Source organism: Aethina tumida, chromosome 2 (assembly GCF_024364675.1).
Source record: "Aethina tumida isolate Nest 87 chromosome 2, icAetTumi1.1, whole genome shotgun sequence".
Lineage (NCBI taxonomy): Eukaryota > Metazoa > Arthropoda > Insecta > Coleoptera > Nitidulidae > Aethina > Aethina tumida.
The window spans coordinates 5,160,000-5,183,293 of NC_065436.1; the positions used below are offsets into that span (position 1 = coordinate 5,160,000).

The 23,294-nt window shown below is 25.6% G+C and overlaps 1 protein-coding gene across 1 annotated transcript in view; it reads left to right on the forward strand.

Moving 5' to 3' along the window:
* LOC109602466 (glutamate receptor ionotropic, kainate 1) overlaps positions 1-23,294 on the forward strand; it is a 309,420-nt gene that overhangs the window by 219,878 nt on the left and 66,248 nt on the right. Inside the window, exons 4-8 of the mRNA XM_049962522.1 lie at positions 2,126-2,377; positions 6,787-6,962; positions 12,032-12,085; positions 18,627-18,791; positions 19,382-19,543. Of these exons, the coding sequence (XP_049818479.1) occupies positions 2,126-2,377; positions 6,787-6,962; positions 12,032-12,085; positions 18,627-18,791; positions 19,382-19,543 (809 nt within the window). The remainder of the gene's footprint in view (positions 1-2,125; positions 2,378-6,786; positions 6,963-12,031; positions 12,086-18,626; positions 18,792-19,381; positions 19,544-23,294) is intronic.

The following is a 23,294-nucleotide window of genomic DNA, read 5'->3' on the forward strand; positions in this document are numbered from 1 at the left end:
ATTATCTCTCATCAAATTTTTTCAAATGAAATAATTTCTATTTAAATACCAAATCAACAAATAATATTTTTGTTTGGAAACTGATTTGTCATGTCTTATTCTCACTTACTGTCTAATTGTAAGGTAAACCAAAACATGTATGTTTCTTACAAATGTCCTACAGAAAAATCTAGTTTTTTATGAACATATTATAAATCAATGAAAGAAGTTTTTAAACAATTTGCAAAGTGTATAGTAAAATTAAAAAAAATATGATGAATTTAACAAGTCATTAATAATAATTTATTTTAGTTTTTGTATTGAATTTTCTGAGGGTTTTTTTTTAAATAATGTGACAATGTATATACTATCTATTAAAAATATAATTGTTTAAATATACTTAATTACTTTCTAGTAATTTAGAAAAAGATATTCTTTTACGTGATTATTGTCCAAATTTACAAAATATCAGATATCTCTAAAACTAATAATTTTTAGATAAAGCAATGTAGTGTTCAAAAAACTCTAAATTAGCTGTAGAATCACCCCTTATTGTTAAAACTAGTTCTGACTCACCCTGTATAAAGAACGTCATAGTTTTCAGTTAAAATCTTTTGCACTTACATTACTTAAACTGAATGAATCAAAGAAAAAATAGTGATGTTAATGACTAAAAATTCCTTTAAATGAACGTCTCCTTCAATTCAAGATTCCATAATATTTTTCGGGAATAGTTTTACGACGTTTCTAAATTAAAATATTATCTTATGTCAGAAGGTGATTAACAAATATTTTAATTAAAATATATTGATATACCGTGGTGGAAAAAAATCAAGAATATTTAATTACTTGTTACAAATGTTACTTAATATTTTCCCCAATCTGGTGCAAATCTAATTTACTAAACGAAAACTTCTTTACCAGTGTTGGGCACTTTTTGGTAGGGGAGAATCTTATGGGTTTGCGTCACCGACATGCTAAGTATTGTTGAAATTAATTATGACAATAATGCAAACATTAAAATAAAGTTAAAAATCAAGTACATTGAAATTTAAGTAAATACAAATACTATACATAAATAATATGATTGTATATTAATTGTTAATTCAATTGAATTGTACTAATAATAAAAAACATGTAATTGTTTCTCGGAGTGTCAATATATGTGAAAACCAGATTGATGTTGATAATTTTAATTCAAACATTATGTAATTTCAAATTTTAATACTAAAATTTCGAAGTTTTCACTTCTATCGTCAATCTCTATAACTTTTTAAATAAAAAGTCAATTTTGTCTGGAAAAAAGAATGGAATATTTTATTAATATTCATAAAAAATTAAAATATTTCGATTAATTTTAGATGTGTATTTGGGATCGTTGTCTTGATGAAATATACACCAAAAAGACATTTCTTCCTCACTAAATGGAAACATGGTGTTTTCCAATGTCTCCCTGTATTAAAAACGATCCATTTTACCCTCCACTTGAATTAAGGGTCCAACTTTAGATCGTGAAAAGCATTCCCAAACCATAATGTTTCCGTCATCATGTTTAACCAAAGGAATTTGGTATTTAATATGGTATACCCCAAACAAATTAAATTTGTTCCAATTCATTTTTCTTGAGGCCTTATATAGCCTGAACCACACTGTATCACATAATCCTAAATAATATATTTATACAATATATGGTCAAATTTAGCATCTTATTCTTTTAATGATGAGAGTTAAACTTTTCTATATTACTTTATAGTTGGACATTTTTGTTCCAAACTACTTAAGGTTCTCAAATATTTCTGTTGCAGTTGTTAATTAATTTCAGCTTGTGAAATCATAAAAAATTAAAATACAATAAAACATAAAAGATAATTATTAATTGAATTATAATCCATCATATTGTATTTGTGACATTTTTTCTTGTTAATTGATTACATGTGGAAATGTGATATCAGCCTATTTATTTGTCCCAATAAAATAATATACGCCAGCAAAAAAAAGGTTAACAGGGATCCAAGCCTGATCCAAGTAATAATGTCCCGGATATTCTGCGGTCGTCTTGACTACTACCCTTAATATAACCCCATGATCGATTTCCAGTAAAGGCGGTCACAACTGGATTAGCTAAATCGTCCGAATTTATTTGCAGCTTGTCGTCAGATGGAATTCGGCGTGCAGGCGATATTCGGCCCGTCCGACCCGATATTGGGCGCCCACATCCAGAGTATCTGCGAGGCGCTGGACGTTCCACATCTGGAGGCCCGCGTCGACTTCGAGCCAATATCAAAAGAGCTGTCGATCAATTTGCATCCGAGCCAGGAGCACATGAACAAGGCGTTCAAGGACCTGATGACGTTCCTGAATTGGACCAAGGTGGCCATTATATACGAGGAGGATTACGGTAAGTCGGCATTCCCGACATTTCGGTCAGATCGGATGCAGCACCTCGTTAGGCCGATGATTTCGTCGTCGGCGCGTAAGAATCGAATATTCGGGTCGTTGTGGTTTAAGTGGAATTGGTAAATAGAGAATGAATATTGGTCAGGATGCGGACCTTCCAGGGGAATTCGTCTGGAAATTCCTGTTTACCGCTACTTCAAAATGTCGATAAAAATTTACGACCTTTTACAGTCAATTTAGACATTTTTAGCAAATGTAATTATGTAGTTCTAATTTTACAAATTAATAACCTAATTGCATATTGATTTTATTATTTAATGAATAAATACAAAAATTGAATGAATATATCACAAAAATAATTTAAATAAGCTGGTTTTTCAATTTAATTGTTGAGTTGGATATTGGTCAATTTTATTAAATTTTAAACAACAAATCTGACATTTTTCAAATTTATTTACATATTTAACAGTGAATTTAAATGGAATCACTCAAATAAACACATTTTTAGATCAATTGGTTTATTACAAAAATATTTTAAATAATGTTATTTAAAAACTGATGTTTAATGTTTAATGTACTTATTAAATTCATTTATTGCAATAAGAATTTTAATTAATACATTAAATTAATTGCCTTACTGTTATAACATTTTACACATTCATATTTTAAGAAAAAATTTTAGTTTAATCAATTTATTACAAGAATTTTTTAAATTTCGTTTAATAAACTTTGAAATTTCAAATTTTTCAAATACTCTTAAATATTGAACAGTGAATTTAAGTGAAAATCATTCAAATAAATATGTTTTTAGTTCAATTGTCTTATTATAAAACTATTTCGGATCTAGTTTTTAAAAAATAAAAGTGAAATCATTCAAATAAATGTGTTTTTAGTTCGACTGCTTTATTACAAAAATATTTTAAATTTAGTTATTAAAAAATAGAAGTTTAAAATTTATGCTTATCAAATTTATATAGTGCAATAAGAGTTTAATTTAACACATTAAATTAATTGCCTTATTGCTATAACATTTTACACATTCATATTTTAAGAACAAATCTTAATTTAATCAATTTATTTCAAGAATTTTTTAAATTATGTGTAATAAACTTTCAAATATTACATTTTTCAAATAGTCTTAAGTACTGAACAGTGAATTTAAGTGAAATCACTCAAATAAATGTGTTTTTTATTTCAACTGCCAAAATCTTTTCAATTTTGTTTAATAAACTTTCAAATTTTACATTTTTCAAATAGTCTTAAATATTGAATAGTGAATTTATATTGAATATTTATTTATATTGAATATTTTGAATATAAACGAATAAAATGATGTACATTTTATAATATTGTCTATATAAAAAAATTGGAGAACTCTAAAGTAGTAAAATTTTATATAAATAAATTAATAGAAATAAAAATAAATAGAACAAATATTTTTTTTCTCTATATTGAATATTTCAAATATACATTTTATAGAGATAGAAAAAGAAAAAAATAGGAGAACTCCAAAATAGTAAAATTTTAATATAAATAAATTCATAGAAATAAAATTAAATTTTGCAAACATTAAAATGAACATTTTTAATATAAGAGAATAAAATTGTCAATATTCTATAATATTTTCTATTGAGAAAAAATGGGAGAATTAATATAAAATAAAATAATAAAATTTTTTATAAATAATAATTTAACAAATCTTAGTTTAATTACTTTATTATAAGAAACTTTTGAATTTTGCTTAATAAACTTTCAAATTTTACATTTTACTCCATAAACAAATCTTAAAATTAACATTGTTTAAATTATTTAGGTAAATAGAGAGTAATATAATTATTAATATAATGTAATGTACATTCATTAATAAAATGTATAATGATAAAACTATCACCTATATTTAATGAATGTTGAATTAACTGCTGTTAATTTGTCTTCTCGAAATACCAAAATATCTAGTTATAATTTTAGTACTAAAGTATTTTAATTCTAAATAATTAGTCCACAACCATTAATTATCTCTAAACAAGAGTCACTATCAGTGTCTTCATGTAATTTATTATGAGAGAAACAATGTCTTCATTGTCAAACACGTGTGCCCTGTGATACCAGTTTTCAATTTCAAATTCGGCCTTTGTTATACTGTTAGCGCAAATTTCAGTGGTTATTATGGCTTCCCCCGCATGTACCTTCCCTTTCAATATTCTAGATTGCGAAAACTGGACGGAAAGTTTTGTAATTTAACAAATATACATTGTACAGCATAAAATGACCACTAAATTTAACTTTTTAATAAATTTTATATGTAATTAATTACTATTAAACAAATTCTAAGAATAAGTTGATTATATTAAAAGTAATTTAATTTATCCACTGTTTTATTTATTTTTAACAGGTACTAATTATTTTTTTTTAAATTAATCATTAGAGTAACCTTTAAAATACTATAAAAAATATGATTTTGATGTTTAATAAATGTTTAAACATCGTGAATGCGTAAACAAATTGTATAATTACAACTACATCCAAAAGGCAATTAATTTTATGTTTTCAAATATTTCATCCTAATTCATTTGAATATTTTAATTAAGTTTTTTGTTTCGCATTCACCATTTTTACAACGGTTGCTAAAAATGGCGAATGCGCACCAATCAAAAATTAATTACTATTAAACAAATTCTAAGATTAAGTTGATTATATTAAGACTAATATATTTTATCCACTGTTAGATCCATTTTTAACAGGTACTATTTACTTTTATTCAATTAATCAGTAAAGTAACCTTTAAAATACTATAAAAAGTATGATTTTGATGTTTAATAAATGTTTAAATATCGTGAATGCTCAAACAAATTGTATAATTACAACTACATCCAAAAGGTAATTAATTTTATGTTTTCAAATATTTTATCCTAATTCGTTTGAATATTTTAATTAATTTTTTTGTTTCGCATTCACCATTTTTACAACTGTTGTTAAAAATGGCGAATGCGCAACCCCTCCAATACATAGATGATTCTATAACTTGAGAGACCCAATTTAACTATTAAACTCTATTATTACCCCTAAATAATAAGTAGGGATGTTATTATCGATATATGCACGTATCTAGTAATAAAGTTAAGTTTATTACAGCTCATAAATTTGTTGTATGACCTATAATGTTAAAGCAATAAAGTAAATCACAGCTTATGACTTGTCTTACGACCCAACACTAAAATTATAAAGGATATTATACAGATTTGTAAGAATAAAAAGTTATGCTTAATTTGAAAATTCATTCTGAATTTATTAATATTCCACTTACTTTACAAAGAAGAAGAGTATTTTTACCATACACCGACCTAATTATGTCAAAGAATCACGATAATAGGTTTTATAAGAAATAAATTGACTAGGGTACTTTTATTTCAGTGCCGCTAGTTGGGGGAAAAGGTTAGAAGTTACAAAACATTTAAGCTTTCCATAGACGATCCGCATTTTAGTAATTAGACTGAGCTTTCAGCTTTTATGCTCTAATTTTCTTAAAATGCATGATTTTATTATTCAGTCAACCAGGAACCATTAATTTTTCTTCATATCTCACTGGTGCAGTCGTCCCACTTCAGCTTTCATTCCGTCCCTTAACTTGACGCAGCTTTGACTGTAAATTTTTTAAATTTCTCATCGTTTATTTTATTGTTGTTGAACTGAAGTACTTAATGAAACTAGTTTTTATGTAAAAATTACTGCGGAAATAAAACGGTGTTTGATGAATAAAATTCAGTCAACCATATTGAAGACTTAAAAGTCATTTCACATTTTAAAATATGCTGCTATAAAGCTTTTAATATCATAATTTTTTGTTACTAGTTTTTACATAATCATGTGTCTATGTCACTTCATAAAAGTTTCAGTTTATTACCTGAATTTTATCGTATATTTTTTGTTTTTATATGTGTTTATATTCATTAAACTGTACATAAAAACAGCAAAAATTGAACATTGCTTTTTGCAAAGCAGCACAATTGTATATCTGATGTGATGACTGCATTTTTAGACGAATTTTATGCAAATCAATCCGGAAGATATCACTTCCACGTGATGCTAAGACAGCTCGTTCAAATATAAAATTGCTCCTGTCAGCAAAAATGATAACATGAATTTATAGAAACGTTGGAAAATCTCTGCACTATTTACATGTATATAGTGTGTATTATTAATAGCATGTTATCCACAAACTAAAAATAATATTCTACCCCCAAATCCAAGCTCACAGTAACGTACATCAAAACCGAAATGATCGTCCCATCTTTGCATGTGCAATAAAACAAACTCGAACATGGAATTAAATAGCCGACCACATAAAAAAAGCTGACAAACCGACCGAAATAGCGAAAATACAGGGCGCCGTGTGTGTGTGTGTGCTTGCAGGACTGTTCAAGCTGCAGGAATTGGTTAAGGCCCCCGCGGCGGCCCGGACGGAAATGTATATCAGACAGGCGAACCCCGCGTCGTATCGGCAAGTGCTACGCGAGGTCCGACAAAAGGAAATATTCAAGCTCATCGTCGACACGAATCCGAAGCACATCCCGCATTTTTTCCGTTCGGTGAGTATATTAAGATTCTGCTGCTATTGATTTTTTTTTGTCATGGTTATATTTTCATGTAGTAACGTACAGTGGTAATACAAAGGTATAAAAATACTTTGTGTTGGCCAACATGGGTTTAAATGTCAATAATAGCTAACATAATGTTGTTTTCATTGTTTGACTTGAAAGGATATTACCCACGTAAAGCTTTGTTATTGATGTTATGTTTCATAGAGAGATCGAATTAACATTAACAGCCAAGCATATATGTTAAATAGAAATAATATTCGGTATCTTCATAACTATACATTGGTGGACCTATATTAATTAATTTTTATACATATTTCAGTCTATACTAACACATCTTTTTAATAATTGCTTTATAACATTGTATAGTAACGTGCCCGAAGAAATAATCCTCAGTAAGTTATGAAATATTCATAATAATATACCAATCCAAAACGATATGATCAGATTGAATATTGAGAGAGATATCATGAACGATAGAGACAGGAAAAGTCTTCAAATTTGCTTCATAATGGTAATCTTTTACTATCTCCGTCATGCATGACCTCTTCATTATAGAAAAGTTAAAAAATATATCTGTAATTACATTGACATTAACATCCGTTTTCAATTATTAAAGTTTTTATTTAACAAATTATTTTTCTTTTATAATTATAATAATAGTAAATATTATTTACGACCTACTAACTTTCAAATGGAATGGTGTGCATATCAGAGCCTGAATACTGTAAGATCTAAAAACGCTAATAATACTAAGAAATGTGAGCTGAATTTCAGGACAAAACTAGTTTATTTTCAAAAGGTGCAAGAAGAACATTTTGAGCAATTAATAAATTAATTTAAATAGTAAACCTCTTCATTATAGAAAAGTTAAAAATATATCTGTAACTACATTGACATTAACATTTATTTTCAATAATTTAAAGTTTTTATTTAACAAATTACTTTTCATTTATAATTATAATAATAGTAAATATTACTTACCACCTACTAACTTTCAAATGGAATGGTGTGCATTTCAGTTCCTGAATACTGTAAGATGTAAAAACACTAATAATACTAAGAAATGTGAGCTGAATTTCAGGACAAACTAGTTTATTTTCAAGAGGTACAAGAAGAACATTTTGAGCAATTAATAATTTCATTTAAATAGTGAAAATCTTCATTATAGAAAAGTTAAAAAATATGTCTGTAACTACATTGACATTAACATTTATTTTCAATTATTTAAGTTTTTATTTAACAAATTATTTTTCTTTTATAATTATAATAATAGTAAATATTACTTACCACCTACTAACTTTCAAATGGAATGGTGTGCATTTCAGAGCCTGAATACTGTACGATCTAAAAACACTAATAATACTAAGAAATGTGAGCTGAATTTCAGGACAAAACTAGTTTATTTTCAAAAGGTGCAAGAAGAACATTTTGAGCAATTAATAAATTAATTTAAATAGTAAACCTCTTCATTATAGAAAAATTAAAAAATATATCTGTAACTATATTGACATTAACATTTATTTTCAATTATTAAAGTTTTTATTTAACAAATTATTTTTCTTTTATAATTATAATAATGGTAAATATTACTTACCACCTACTAACTTTCAAATGGAATGGTGTGCATTTCAGAGCCTGAATACTGTAAGATCTAAAAACACTAATAATACTAAGAAATGTGAGTTGAATTTCAGGACAAAACTAGTTTATTTTCAAGAGGTACAAGAAGAACATTTTGAGCAATTAATAAATTAATTTAAATAGTAAACCTCTTCATTATAGAAGAGTTAAAAAATATATCTGTAACTACATTGACATTAACATTTATTTTCAATTATTAAAGTTTTTGTTTAACAAATTATTTTTCTTTTATAATTATAATAATAGTAAATATTACTTACCACCTACTAACTTTCAAATGGAATGGTGTGCATTTCAGAGCCTGAATACTGTACGATCTAAAAACATTTATAATACTAAGAAATGTGAGCTGAATTTCAGGACAAACTAGTTTATTTTCAAGAGGTACAAGAAGAACATTTTGAGCAATTAATAAATTAATTTAAATAGTAAACCTCTTCATTATAGAAAAATTAAAAAATATATCTGTAACTATATTGACATTAACATTTATTTTCAATTATTATAGTTTTTATTTAACAAATTATTTTTCTTTTATAATTATAATAATAGTAAATATTATTCACCACCTACTAACTTTCAAATGGAATGGTGTGCATTTCAGAGCCTGAATACTGTACGATCTAAAATCACTAATAATACTAAGAAATGTGACCTGAATTTCAGGACAAACTAGTTTATTTTCAAGAGGTACAAGAAGAACATTTTGAGCAATTAATAAATTAATTTAAATAGTAAACCTCTTCATTATAGAAAAATTAAAAAATATATCTGTAACTATATTGACATTAACATTTATTTTCAATTATTAAAGTTTTTATTTAACAAATTATTTTTCTTTTATAATTATAATAATAGTAAATATTACTTACCACCTATTAACTTTCAAATGGAATGGTGTGCATTTCAGAGCCTGAATACTGTACGATCTAAAATCACTAATAATACTAAGAAATGTGAGCTGAATTTCAGGACAAACTAGTTTATTTTCAAGAGGTACAAGAAGAACATTTTGAGCAATTAATAAATTAATTTAAATAGTAAACCTCTTCATTATAGAAAAGTTAAAAAATGTAACTGTTACTATATTGACATTAACTTTTATTTTCAATTATTAAAGTTTTTATTTAACAAATTATTTTTCTTTTATAATTATAATAATAGTAAATATTACTTACCACCTACTAACTTTCAAATGGAATGGTGTACATTTCACAACCTGAATACTGTACGATCTAAAATCTCTAATAATACTAAGAAATGTGAGCTGAATTTCAGGACAAATTAGTTTATTTTCAAGAGGTTCAAGAAGAACATTTTGAGCAATTAATAAATTAATTTAAATAGTAAACCTCTTCATTATAGAAATGTTAAAAAATATAACTGTAACTACATTGACATTAACATTTATTTTCAATTATTATAGTTTTTATTTAACAAATTATTTTTATTTTATAATTATAATAATAGTAAATATTACTTACCACCTACTAACTTTCAAATGGAATGGTGAGCATTTCAGAGCCTGAATACTGTACGATCTAAAGACACTAATAATATTAAGAAATGTGAGCTGATTTCAGGACAAACTAGTTTATTTTCAAGAGGTGCAAGAAGAACATGTTGAGCAATTAATAAATTAATTTAACTAGTAAACCTCTTCATAATAGAAATGTTAAAAAATATATCTGTAACTACATTGACATTAACATTTATTTTCAATTATTAAAGTTTTTATTTAACAAATTATTTTTCTTTTATAATTATAATAATAGTAAATATTACTTACCACCTACTAACTTTCAAATGGAATGGTGTGCATTTCAGAGCCTGAATACTGTACGATCTAAAAACACTAATAATACTAAGAAATGTGAGCTGAATTTCAGGACAAAACTAGTTTATTTTCAAAAGGTGCAAGAAGAACATTTTGAGCAATTAATAAATTAATTTAAATAGTAAACCTCTTCATTATAGAAAAATTAAAAAATATATCTGTAACTATATTGACATTAACATTTATTTTCAATTGTGAAAGTTTTACATAATAAACAAAAAATATAAAAATATAAAATTTTGTGCTTGGTTAAGGTGTGCACCAAAAATGAACCTTTGAGAATCAAAATTGTTGGTTTAACAGACCATCAATCTGTCAAAATTAATAAATTCCGACAAAACTGGAAATGAAATTTGGTTATAATAAATTAGGGAAGTAATTAATTTCCAAAATTCAGTGATTAATATAAAATAATTAAAGAATTCTAAAGGAAGGAACGACATCAAAGAAACTCCTCTTGTGGAACTCAATTTTTAAATGATTTGATGATAATAATTGATAATTTATCATTTGGTTTAATACAAAGAGAAACAATTGTATTTCAATAATGAAGGGTTTTGACAAATTCAATTTAGAATAACTTAAATTTAAATTACCAGAAGAATTTTCAGCATATTTCAGTTTCACCAATGATCAACTAGTCGATTTAAAATGGAATAAGCCCTTAAAATGTTAATCAGTTATTTTCACAATGAGGAACAATTTTAAAATCATTTGAAATCCTTTTGTACTCCACCAAAGTCAATAAATTTAAAGAATTTTAGAATAAAAAACCGAAGGATTTCCTATGATGAATATTTAACAACTAATGTAGCCGGAAAATAAAAAGACTCCTCCGAATCTGACTTTCCCGCCTCACTATTGAACAAACCCAACCCAATTTCCTCAATAAGTTGTAAACAGTCGTATTGGAAAATCCCTTTTGTAAGCCTCGATCCGCGTGTTTAAAGGCGCAATTTGTCCGCAACATCGCTGAATGGGTTTTCCTGAAAAATCCAGTCGTCCGCCGTTGCCTTTCATCTGTCGATGGTCGAAGAGTAGAAAGCCAAACAGACTAAGGCGATTTCCTATGTCAACGTACATACAAAAGATATTTTTTAACTCGATTAGCTTTGTCAAAAAAGCGGCTTTGGCTAATGTACGTGCGCCCGGTTTAATTTGACGTGCCGACGACAAAGGTAAACGGGGAATTTTTGGCTAATGCACCGAGTCGCGTTCAGCGACTGAAATTTTTTGCTTGTCAGATAGATAAATCTAAATATTGGGTGTGCTGTTCAAAGGGAAAACTTTTTACCGTGTCATTAAATTGATTAAGAAACGAAACCTGCTGAAGTTTCATTTTCCTTCAAATCATATTTAAGCGGATCAAAATATCAAAATAAAATTCAACGACTTTTGTATTATCGGAAAAATAAAAGTAAATAATGAAACAGATTGAAATCCTATTTAGTCATTAAAAAATAATTCATAATTTTCAAGAATAAGTGTTTAGAATATAAAGTTGTTACCTTTTTCTTTTTTTCTTTTAATTAAACATTTTTATCTATCAATGTTACATTAATAATTTACAAATTTTCAGATACTTCAGCTGCAAATGAATGACTACAGATACCACTACATGTTCACCACCTTTGTAAGTACTCTTTAATATCTTTAAATAAGTTAAGTTTACTCATTTTGAGCTTTGAGCTTTCAAGAGATAACTATACTGTTCCAAAGAATTAAGGCTCCACGCTAATAATTATTGATTATTATTAATATTTTATAAAAATGAGAAAGAAAAAACGTGTACACTCTTTGTATATTTATTTAAAAATAAGTTTTTATTTATAATTGTTACAAAAAATCTTAAAATATATTGTTATTCTGAAAAAAATTAAAAATTAACAAAATTTCATATCTTCTGTTCAAATATCAAAATATTTCAAGTAGAATATCCCTTAAACGTCTCCCAAGAATGTCCCAGATATGTTCTATTGGATTAAGGTCTGGACTGAGAGGTGACCAGGTCATAACATTAATCCCAACGTCATCAAGATAATTTCAGACAACAATGTACTATTTACTTAACTAAATAAAGTTATCAGTGGTGCGTTAATTTCTTGGAACAAATTCAATCAAACAACTTATAATTACAAATTTTTTCCATGCCTCAGAGAAAATAAATATGAAACAAAAAGATTTTTACATTTGATAGGACTTTATTATGGATGAAATATATAATTGTTAAAAGAAAGTTATAATTCTTTCAAAGCATTTAAATTCTTTGGAAAACTTTCGCAATCAAGGCATAAATTTGATTTGGCTCTGTTGTGAGAGTCATTCAGAAGTTACTTTTATATTAACACCATTAAATTTTCTGCGTACTCGAATGAATAAAAAATACGCAGTTAAAAGATTGTCGCCGGAATAATGGCATTAAATAAAATAAATTTTATGAATTCGTTAAAACTTTTTCCTTCGAATCTTTTACTTGAAAAAATTATTTAATCTCTAAATAAATTGAATATTTAACTAAAATGTGTAACTTGACTTTGACGTTATAAACTTGGTTTTAATATTACTTTTCTGTTAATAAAATTTTAATTCATATAAATCTACTTAACTCATTTGTATAATTAAATAAATTAATGGTGAGTTTCTTAGATCATATTACCAACAAACATATGTTCCCTCTAATTACAAAAACTATTAATATATTTAAATAATTATGGTATATAATTAAATTTTTTAATTTCATAAAACTTACACTTCCTGTTTTAAAAAGTTTATATTTATTTTATATGTGAATATTTGCTTTTTTGCTTTTGTAATTAAAAAAAGGGGTATATAAACTTAAAACAGTATAATTGTGTAAATTAACAAATACAAAATGAAATTATGATCAACGAAACCTAGACAGAATTTATTGGACATAAAAAGAACCACAATCCCCACAGCAAAATAACATTTATCGTTAATATCCTTTTTTATGTCTGGTTTGTGTGTTCGAGATGATTTAGGTTTAAAGCACTAAAGTTTCTACTTTTGTAGTTAATTAAGTAATTTCATAATGCTCAGTGTAGCTTTTTCTAACGTGTTGCGTTATTAAATTTTATTTAGTATTTAATTGTTTGTTAGTAAAGGTTTATTAGGAAATTAAAGTAAATTGGACGTAATAGAATTTCTGCCATTTTTTGTTTCATTTCAATTTTTTTATACAAAATATTATAGAAAAATGCTTTTGTTCAGAATATATTTATATTTATTTATAAGAGCACATTGATATTAATTTAAATTTATCAAATAAAATAATAATAACACTAAATACAAGATGGTTAAGGTTTGAGAGCAGCTTAACACGCCCATCTACTTTCAAATGGGATGGTGTAGAGAACCTGAATGTGAACTGAATTTCAGGACAAACTAGTTTATTCTCAAAAGGAACAAGGAAAACATTTTTAGCAATTAATAAATTAATCTGAATAATGAACCTCTTTTAATTATAGAAAACATAAAATATATAAGTGTATCTACATATTACCATTAACAATTATTTTCAGTTATTATAATTTATATGCAATAAATAATTTTTATTTTGTAATTATAATAAAAATAAATTTTACTTGCCACCTGCTAATTTTCAAATGGAATAATGTACATGGCAGAACCTGCATATTGGATGATCTAAAATCACCAATCATACAAAGACATGTGAGCTGAATTTCAGGACGAACTAGTTTATTCTCCAAAGGTACAAGGAAAACATTTTCAAGAATTAATAAATTAATCTAAATAATAAACCTCTTTTAATTATAGAAAACTTAAAATATATAAGTGTATCTACATATTACCATTAACAATTATTTTCAGTTATTATAATTTATATGCAATAAATAATTTTTATTTTGTAATTATAATAAAAATAAATTTTACTTGCCACCTGCTAATTTTCAAATGGAATAATGTACATGGCAGAACCTGCATATTGGATGATCTAAAATCACCAATCATACAAAGACATGTGAGCTGAATTTCAGGACGAACTAGTTTATTCTCCAAAGGTACAAGGAAAACATTTTCAAGAATTAATAAATTAATCTAAATAATAAACCTCTTTTAATTATAGATCACTTAAAATATATAAGTGTATCTACATATTACCATTAATAATTATTTTCAGTTATTATAATTTATATGCAATAAATAATTTTTATTTTGTAATAATAATCAAAATTAATTTTACTTGTCACCTGCTAACTTTCAAATGGTATAATGTACATGGCAGAAGCTGCATATTGGATGATCTAAAGTCACCGATCATACAAAGACATGTGAGCTGAATTTCAGGAAAAACTAGTTTATTCTCAAAAGGTACAAAGAAAACATTTTCAGCAATTAATAAATTAATCTAAATAATAAACCTCTTTTAATTATAGAAAACATAAAATATATAAGTGTATCTACATATCACCATTAACAATTATTTTCAGTTATTATAATTTATATGCAATAAATAATTTTTATTTTGTAATTAAAATAAAAATAAATTTTACTTGCCACCTGCTAACTTTCAAATGGAATAATGTACATGGCAGAAGCTGCATATTGGATGATCTAAAGTCACCAAACATACAAAGACATGTGAGCTGAATTTCAGGAAAAACTAGTTTATTCTCAAAAGGTACAAGAAAAACATTTTCAGCAATTAATAAATTAATCTAAATAATAAACCTTTTTTAATTATAGAAAACTTAAAATATATAAGTGTATCTACATATTACCATTAACAATTATTTTCAGTTATTATAATTTATATGCAATAAATAATTTTTATTTTGTAATTATAATAAAAATAAATATTACTAGCCACCTGCTAACTTTCAAATGGAATAATGTACATGGCAGAAGCTGCATATTGGATGATCTAAAGTCACCAAACATACAAAGACATGTGAGCTGAATTTCAGGAAAAACTAGTTTATTCTCAAAAGGTACAAGAAAAACATTTTCAGCAATTAATAAATTAATCTAAATAATAAACCTTTTTTAATTATAGAAAACTTAAAATATATGTGTATCTACATATTACCATTAACAATTATTTTCAGTTATTATAATTTATATGCAATATATAATTTTTATTTTGTAATAATAATAAAAATTAATTTTACTTGTCACCTGCTAACTTTCAAATGGAATAATGTACATGGCAGAAGCTGCATATTGGATGATCTAAAGTCACCCATCATACAAAGACATGTGAGCTGAATTTCAGGAAAAACTAGTTTATTCTCAAAAGGTACAAAGAAAACATTTTCAGCAATTAATAAATTAATCTAAATAATAAACCTCTTTTAATTATAGAAAACTTAAAATATATAAGTGTATCTACATATTACCATTAAAAATTATTTTCAGTTATTATAATTTATATGCAATAAATAATTTTTATTTTGTAATTATAATAAAAATAAATTTTACTAGCCACCTGCTAACTTTCAAATGGAATAATGTACTTGGCAGAACCTGCATATTGGATAATCTAAAATCACCAATCATACAAAGACATGTGAGCTAAATTTCAGGACAAACTAATTTATTCTCAAAAGGTACAAGGAAAACATTTTCAGCAATTAATAAATTAATCTAAATAATAAACCTCTTTTAATTATAGAACACTTAAAATATATAAGTGTATCTACATATTACCATTAACAATTATTTTCAGTTATTATAATTTATATGCAATAAATAATTTTTATTTTGTAATAATAATAAAAATTAATTTTACTTGTCACCTGCTAACTTTCAAATGGAATAATGTACATGGCAGAAGCTGCATATTGGATGATCTAAAGTCACCAAACATACAAAGACATGTGAGCTGAATTTCAGGAAAAACTAGTTTATTCTCAAAAGGTACAAGAAAAACATTTTCAGCAATTAATAAATTAATCTAAATAATAAACCTTTTTTAATTATAGAAAACTTAAAATATATAAGTGTATCTACATATTACCATTAACAATTATTTTCAGTTATTATAATTTATATGCAATAAATAATTTTTATTTTGTAATAATAATAAAAATTAATTTTACTTGTCACCTGCTAACTTTCAAATGGTATAATGTACATGGCAGAAGCTGCATATTGGATGATCTAAAGTCACCCATCATACAAAGACATGTGAGCTGAATTTCAGGAAAAACTAGTTTATTCTCAAAAGGTACAAAGAAAACATTTTCAGCAATTAATAAATTAATCTAAATAATAAACCTCTTTTAATTATAGAAAACTTAAAATATATAAGTGTATCTACATATTACCATTAAAAATTATTTTCAGTTATTATAATTTATATGCAATAAATAATTTTTATTTTGTAATTATAATAAAAATAAATTTTACTTGCCACCTGCTAACTTTCAAATGGAATAATGTACTTGGCAGAACCTGCATATTGGATAATCTAAAATCACCAATCATACAAAGACATGTGAGCTAAATTTCAGGACAAACTAGTTTATTCTCAAAAGGTACAAGGAAAACATTTTCAGCAATTAATAAATTAATCTAAATAATAAACCTCTTTTAATTATAGAAAACTTAAAATATATAAGTGTATCTACATATTACCATTAACAATTATTTTCAGTTATTATAATTTATATGCAATAAATAATTTTTATTTAGTAATTATAATAAAAATAAATTTTATTTGCCACCTGCTAACTTTCAAATGGAATAATGTACTTGGCTGAACCTGCATATTGGATGATCTAAAATCACCAATCATACAAAGACATGTGAACTGAATTTCAGGACAAACTAGTTTATTCTCAAAAGGTACAAGAAAAACATTTTCAGCAATTAATAAATTAATCTAAATAATAAACCACTTTTAATTATAGAAAACTTAAAATATATAAGTGTAACTACATATTACCATTAACAATTATTTGCAGTTGTTATAATATATATGCAATAAATAAGTTTTATTTTGTAATTATAATAAAAATAAATATTACTTGTCACCTGCTAACTTTCAAATGGAATAATGTACATGGCAGAACCTGCATATTGGATGATCTAAAATCACCAATCATACAAAGACATGTGAGCTGAATTTCAGGACAAATTAGTTTATCATCAAGAGGTACAAGGAGAATATTTTCAGCAATTAAAAAATTAATCTAAATAGTAATCTTTTAATTATTGCAGAGTCAAAAAATATAACTGTAACTACATATTACCATTAAAATAAAATCATGAATAATACAAAGAAATGTGAGCTGAATTTCAGGATTAAATAGTTTGTTCTCAAGAAGAACAATTTCAGTAAAATATAATTAAAAAATATAACTGTAACTTCATAATTCCCATTAACATTATTTTCAGTTATTAAAATTTTGAGAAATTAATAAAATTATTTAAATATATATATATATATATATATATATATATATATATATATATATATATATATATATATATAATATTTTCATTATAGAAAAAAATTCATTCGTTCTTAATTAGTAATTCAGCATTTGGCACATAAGTTTATGGCAAAATTTAGTTAAATTAAAAACATTTAGATTGGTTCTTATTCGATATTGATATCTTGATTCATTCAAATGTTATCAGGAAGTTACAACCTCAAATTAAAACGAATAATGTAACATTGAATAACTCTTTGAAAATTGTCAATATTCTAGCTTTTTTGTTAGTTGAAAATCTATAAAATAAGATTGACTTTAGGTAATAAATTGCCTACGTTTCGTCTTTTCCTACCCCTGACTCGCTGACGTATCAAACCAAGTGCAGCTTCACGTGTCACTTCAATGGATCACGTTCCACCCCTCGAATTACAACTAACAAAACCAATTAAGGAAATATAAAAATAACATTAAATCAAAAAAAAGTCAGTGATTCATCACAAAAAGAAAGTTTATTTATGTTATTAAAGTAAAGATTGACCAAAAGTGGTTTGTTACTTCGTAACAAAACTAAAGCCATTTTGCTCGGCCATTGTGTTTTTAAAAAAGCTTTCCACTGAAACGGAAGTCTTTAAAATCCATTGTGCCCGCATCGAAATATAATATAAAATTGAACTTTTCTATGCCTTCGGAATATTTTAATATATTTCGCGCAATGTTCCATTATCCATCAATGCCGCCTTTTATTTTCAGGATTTGGAAACATTTGACCTGGAAGATTTCAAATACAATTCTGTAAATATAACTGCTTTCCGAATAGTCGATGTGGAGGATCCGAAAGTCAAGGAGAGCTTGGAAGTTATGGAGAAGTTTCAGCCAATTGGGCATGCAATCCTGAATAGAAGTGGTATAATACAGGTAATTACTCAAGGATGAAATCTATTTCGTATTTGCTAAATTCGAGTAAAGGTTGCAAATTCGACTTAACTAAACCAATTAAATTATGACCTCCATTGATTGAAGTATAAAATTTCCTATTAGTTAGTTTATAAATATTTTTCTTATGTACATCAGACGCTTTTATAGTCTTCTTGAAAACCTTACCAGATCAATTCCTGTTTTTGTTTTATTTTCAGGACAAAACAACTCCCATCTTATTGCATTTTACGATAGCACCATACTCTAAAATAAATCAATTCCTGAAAATTGCCTCGGTTCTTTATTTGTCACACATTACTGACCAAAGTGACTGTAAATTTCGAAATGAGTTTTATTATTGGATTTTAGCCTCTTGTCTTGGAAATTGTCAAAATTTCAGCTGGTTTTATTACAATACGTGTATCAAGAGTAAAACTGTAATTTATTTTCAAATAATACACGATTTGCTTTAATTAAACAGTTCGCCAGTCACATAAAATATATATCAATTGATCAGGGGATCAAAAGTTCTTTTTATTTTTGTAAATTGTGAAATTTTTTGATCTGCTAAGCACCAATATATTTTTCAGGCGGAGCCCGCTTTGATGTTCGACTCTGTTTATGTGTTTGCGAGGGGTTTATCCGAAATGGACAATGGAACGGGCCGTCCAATAAAGCCGATAAATTTGTCGTGCGACATTGAAAAGCCTTGGGAAGACGGGCTTAGTCTCTACAACTATCTGGACTCGGTGGTGAGTAGGTTCATATTTAATGAGCTAGAAACTTTAATTAGATAACTGAACCTTAATTTAGGGCTGAAACTATCAATTAACTTTGATATAATGCGTTTGATTGATGAGTGATTTCATTGGTTGACCGATTTTCATATCAAGAGATAACGTATTGATTTGACTATTAATTAATTTTATAATTTTATTTGTCGTATATTTTAACTATACCATATTAGAGCAATATTCATCAATAATGAACTGAAAATAAACTGTTTTAATACAAATAAATTATTTTATTCATCTTTCAAAATCAACTGGTCCTTTAATAAATATTTAATAAAATATTTTTATTTAATTATTGTCTTTTGGAAATATGGTGTATGACTTTTATTATGTCAAACAATTCATTAAATACAATTACCATTTTCATATATGTATCTTAGTGTCATTTAAAAATCCTAAAATATGGTTTTAATTAACATTTACAGCATTTATTAAGCTTTTAATGTAACTTCTCTGGTCTTAAAACTTTTATGACTTATGAGAGGAAAGTTTTGTTCCATAACATAAAAGTTAAACATGCTTAAAAGGTATACTGCTAATTATTTAATATTCGCAGATTATGAGAGCTAAGGTACTCAACAACATTACTTTTATTAATCTAACTTACTTAAAGCTTACGATACCATTAACTGAAAATAATTGGTCTTAAACTAAGTGAATTATTTTATTCAGCTTTTAAAATCAACTGGTCCTTTAATAAACAGTTAATCAAATATTTTTATTAAATTATTGTCTAATGGAAATATGGTATATGACTTCTACTATGTCAAACAATTCATTAAATACAAACACCATTTTCATATATGTACCTTAGGGTCATTTAAAAATCCTAAAATATGGTGTTAGTTAATATTTAGAGCATATATTAAGCTTTTATTGTAACTTCTCTGGTCTTAAAACTTTTATGACTTATGAGAGGACAGATTTGTTCCATAACATAAAAGTTAAACATGCTTAAAAGGTATACTGCTAATTATTTAATATTCGCAGATTATGAGAGCTAAGGTACTCAACAACTTTACTTTTATTAATCTAACTTACTTAAAGCTTACGATACCATTAACTGAAAATAATTGGTCTTAAACTAAGTAAATTATTTTATTCTCCTTTTAAAATCGACTGGTCCTTTAATAAACATTTAATCAAATATTTTTATTAAATTATTGTCTAATGGAAACATGGTATATGACTTCTACTATGTCAAACAATTCATGAAATACAAACACCATTTTCATATATGTACCTTAGGGTCATTTAAAAATCCTAAAATATGGTGTTAGTTAATATTTAGAGCATATATTAAGCTTTTATTGTAACTTGTCTGGTCTTAAAACTTTTATGACTTATGAGAGGAAAGTTTTGTTCCATTATATAAAAATTAAACTTGCTTAAAAGGTATATTACTAATTATTTAATATTCGAAGATTATGAGAGCTAAGGTACTTAACATCTTTAATTTAAATAATCTAACTTATTTAAACTTCTACAAATACTATTTTAATACAAATAACTATATTATGTTTTTAAATATTTTATTTTTTTGAATAATCAAATGACATTAAGATAAATCTTTTAAAAACTATAAAATTGTTAGTACCAAAAGTGTTATAATTTGTGGTAATTAAATATTATACATGGTGATACACCTAACTGATTTATTAGAAAAGTAACAGAGAAATATTTCTAAAAATTCAGACAATAGAGGAACATTCATCAATAATAAGATTAAGATAAACCGTTTTAATCTAAATTTACACCTTTTAAAATTGAGTGGTCTTTTAATAACTTAACTTGACTACTATATCAAATAATTCAATAAATACAAATATCATTTTCATATATCTTTCATAAGATCTTTAAAAAATCTTAAAATATGTTTTTAATTATCATTTACAATAATTATAAAGCTTTTATTGTAACTTCGTTAGTCACTAAAACTTTTAAGACTTATGAGAACAAAGTTTTGTTGCATAACAAGAATGTTGAACATGCTTAAAAAGTATACTATTATTTATTTAATACTCAAAAATTATTAAGTTTTGTAATTACTATGTTTAATACAAATGCCTAAAGTGTAATTAAATATTACACAAAGAAATTTAAATAGATCTAACAGAGAAACATTTCTAAAAATTCAGCCACATTTTTTTAAACCATTAATGAGTTGTATCAGGTCCATGACCCATCCTATAGAGCACCTTCCATCAATAATAAACTGAAAATAAACTGTTTCAATCTAAATAAATTATTTTATTTGCCTTTTAAGTTTTACTTCTCCTTTAATAACTTAATAAATATTCAATCTAATATTGTATTCGACTATTGTGTATAAGAAATATATGACTTAAACTATGTCAAACAATTAAATAAATACAAATACCATTTTCATATACCTTAGGGTCTTTAACAAAATTTTAAAATGTGTTTTTGATTATTATTTACAACAATTATTAAGCTCTTAGTGTAACTTCGTAGGTCTCTAAAACTTTTAAGACTTATGGGAGGAAAGTTTTGTTCCATAACATGAAAGTTGAACATGCTTAACAGGTATACTACTCCATTTATTTAATACTCAAAAATTATGAGACATTAATTTTATTAATCCATTTAAAACTTCACAATTACTATTTTTAATATAAATATCTATTTTATAGACATTGTCTTTTTAATAATTACTTTGTTGAATAATCAGGTGAAATTAAGATGGATCTTTTAAAAACTATAAAATTATTAAAAGTATAAAAATTTATGGTAACTAAATGGTTACATCAACTGATTTATTGAACCCAAACATTTTCTAAAAATTCAGTCAAAAATATTGTACATAATCATCACTTTTTTAAACTATTAAAGAGTCGAATCGAGGACAGAATTATCTATGATGTTCCACACGTATTCAATTGGTGATTTACAAAGAAATGTTGGAAACTCTCTAAAGTAGCCTTCGTCGGGTATTATTGTGTTATAAAACCACTGGCCAAACAAAATGGGGACTCATCAATGAAGACATCACAGATCTGTCGTTCTCCACACCACTCCAAAGTGTGATGAAGCTGTTGCAAAACTGGAGACAATAAGAATAAAGAACAAATGACCAGATTCAGCAGTAAACTTTGCTTAACAATTCTTCTTCAATAAACCACTAGTTGGTAATGGCTCAAGTGGTAATAAAGGGATAAAACGCAAAGCTAAAGTTCTGAGGCGGAGACTTTGCTTTCCAAAAATCTGCTCCAACTTCTTTTCATCTGATTATCGAAATTATTTATACCTTGAACGGTAAAAGTAGTATAGAACTGTAAGTTGTACAAATATTGAAATAAAAAATTAAAGATGTGATGTGAAAAGTGTAATACATTTTTTACAGTATGTTACTTTACTCAGAAACTTTATATTTACATGATGCAATTTAATAATATATAAAAATAAAATCAAATAATTTTAATATTTAATTATTTGTAACGGAAAAAATATATTAAATATTACAATTTTTATTAATATTCATATTTTACATGAAATATTTGTTATATCTAGTTTTAGTAGATTTATATGATACGCCAATATTGAAATATTCATTGAAGTGAAATTACGTAAATTTAATCAAGTAAGTAGCTTTTCCAATTTATCAAAATGGATTTATCTATAAATGCAATATTGTGCAAAATGTACAATAGAGTACAGCAAATATATTACTGAACGCAATATCGTATAA